This window comes from Bipolaris maydis, assembly GCF_028858645.1.
Source record: "Bipolaris maydis strain C4 unplaced genomic scaffold PSV08scaffold_17, whole genome shotgun sequence".
NCBI lineage: Eukaryota > Fungi > Ascomycota > Dothideomycetes > Pleosporales > Pleosporaceae > Bipolaris > Bipolaris maydis.
In genome coordinates, this window is record NW_027093873.1 from 908,764 (window position 1) to 911,341 (window position 2,578).

The 2,578-nt window shown below is 49.1% G+C and overlaps 1 protein-coding gene across 1 annotated transcript; it reads left to right on the forward strand.

The window, feature by feature from the left end:
* Positions 1 to 323: 323 nt before the first annotated feature.
* On the forward strand, positions 324 to 2,148 carry PSV08DRAFT_356948 (uncharacterized protein; the record flags this gene model as incomplete). Its single annotated transcript, XM_014222597.1, has 4 exons — positions 324 to 560; positions 622 to 1,657; positions 1,710 to 1,929; positions 1,989 to 2,148. 4 exons carry the CDS (start codon positions 324 to 326, stop codon positions 2,146 to 2,148), a joined length of 1,653 nt encoding a protein of 550 aa, XP_014078072.1.
* Between the last annotated feature and the right edge of the window lie 430 nt (positions 2,149 to 2,578).

A 2,578-nucleotide genomic window follows, 5' to 3' on the forward strand; every position in this document is an offset into this window, starting at 1 on the left:
ATCCTATCAACTCTATAATCCCGAGTGTAATTGCCGTGCATCATTCGCCCGGAGCGTATGAGCTGTTTGGAAGTACCTACATTTCACGGACTTCGCTCCGTCAATTTTGACTCGGCTGGACGGTCCTTTTACGACATACTAACTGGTCGCCACCATGGTTCACCTAGTACGGCCTCAATTTCATTCCAGGTCAGTGTAGAACGGCATTTGAGCGAGGCTTTACGATTCCCGAAGCAAGCTGCGCTGATCATTAAATAGTGCAGGCTCGCTGTTCAGGAATCGACAAAACAGCGAACTTCATCCTTCTTCTCCCTCATTCCAAAATGCACTGGAAATTGCTCGTGTCTGCTCTCCTGGCTGTTCTCCCTGCTGCTCATGCTAAAACAGCATGGCAGCAAAGACGGTTCGATGCTGCTGTTCCTTCAACAAAGAATTCGACCTTTACCGCTGACAGCTTCAAGACCAAGAACGATGCCCTCGCAGCTCTTGCGAGTGTATTGGGTACAAGCTCTCCCGTAACGCGGTCAGGTGATCTCTTATATGGCCAGTCCATTGGCAGAGTATGAACTTTCCCACATGACATGGCGGTATCAACTTCGGCATGCTAATCTCGGTTGATAGATATGGACTGATCAAAACAAAATCTTTCCCGATGCAATCGTGTTCCCCTCGAGTGCTGAAGATGTGAGCACCATTATACAATTCTACTCTCATGCAAATACCCTCTGGAAGGACGGCTTCGCCATAATCGGAGGCGGCCACGGAGGCACGGGGGGTGCACAGTCTCCCAGCGTAGTCATTGATCTACGCCTCGTCAACACGACCGAAATCATTTCCAGCAAATCCAATGCTACAGAACCCCCTGTTCTGAAGATTGGGGGTGGTGCCGAAGCCGGATCTGTTTACACTGCGCTTGACGGCACAGGCTGGGCTTTTCTGGGGCCTCGCGCGGCATCTATTGGTGTCGGTGGCTTCTTGCTCGGAGGCGGAATTGCGTTTCAGACGGGCAAGTATGGTGTCGCTGTCGACAGCCTCCTGGGGATTGAGGTTGTTCTTATTGACGGCCGCATCGTATATGCTAACCCCTACAACGAATATAAAGACCTTTTCTGGGCCGCTACAGGTGGAGGCTGGCTTGGCTTCGGCGTCATCACAAACTTCTACATCCAGGCTTACCCGGATCCAGGCGCTGCGTACGTTGCAACCATTGCCTGGGGCGAGGACAAGGCAGAGGAAGTCTTCAAGTTGACTACCGAGTTCTTCGAGACGAACACTGATCCCGAAGCCTTCCCTGCGCTCTTGTATTACTTCAAGGACCCTAAAGACATTACTAGCCTGGTCCCCATCGCATCCCGCCAATTTACCTTGCAGCTCAATGCTGTCCACTTTGGCGGTGGATGGGAGGCGCTAAACGCCAGCTATTCCAAATTCTACCCCAACGCGGACACACTGCAGCTGCAAAAGTTCACGATCCTGGAGCTGGACCAGTACCTTCTTACCAACTACCCTTACGGATACCACCGTGAGTTCTTTGGCAAAAGTCATACCAACTCGACCGTGGACTTCTATCGTAATACGTTTTCCATTTACAAGCAGACGGTTTTGGGTATGATGGAGCGAGGCGAGGATCCAGGGCATACTTTCTGGGTTGACGAATGTAAGTTCTCCTCTACATCTCTTTAATCTCTCAAATTCTAACTTGCAGGTAGACGTCTTCCCTGGATGGAGCGGTACTGGCCCTGAGCATGACAGTGATACCGCATGGCCGCACTCGACCAGCGCACACATTACGCTGACGTCTGGCGAATGGAGCTCCGACAACACGACGCAATACATGTACGACCGTGAACGGGACGGCATGATGGCGTATCTGCGCGAGTTCCAGAATGGGCTGGGCGGGGCACCGATTTATGACTATCCTAACTACATGTGAGTCTTCGCTGTCTGTTTTCTCGAAATATCCCATTCGCTAATTGTTAATGTGTTAGTACGCCGTACAGCAAACCCGCGGAAGTATGGAGCGCAGACAACTTCCGCCGATTGACGGCTATTAAGGAGAAGTATGACCCGGCGTGCCTGCTAAACAGGGGGCGTGTCCCGCCCACCTCGGCTTGCTTGAAGAAGGGTTTCGCGAATACTTTTCTCTAGTGCAAAGAGGGAGTGCGAGATAAGGTAAAAGCTTATTGTATGTGGTCAGTGCATGCAACAGTTCACCCGATGCAACACCCCGCTTAGAATGCCCACCCACTATTAATAAGGCTGCGCAGCTCTGCACAAACGTAGTTACCGTGAATATTTTAAGTATTTTAATTCAGATATCTTATAGACCAAATCTATCTATTTACATTTATTTAGTAGCTTATTATTATAGTTGCGCGTAGTTGCGGTAGTATATAGGTAGGTGTAGAGTAGAGTAGGGTTGCTAAGACGTAGGTAAATGTAGCTGTAGGGTCTTATAAGTAGCAACCTAACTCTATACTAACTTAGATGTTAGTAATCATATGTTATACCTATATACATTTTAGTAACTCTATCTTATATCTACTTACATTCTAGTAACTCTACTTTACCTCTACTT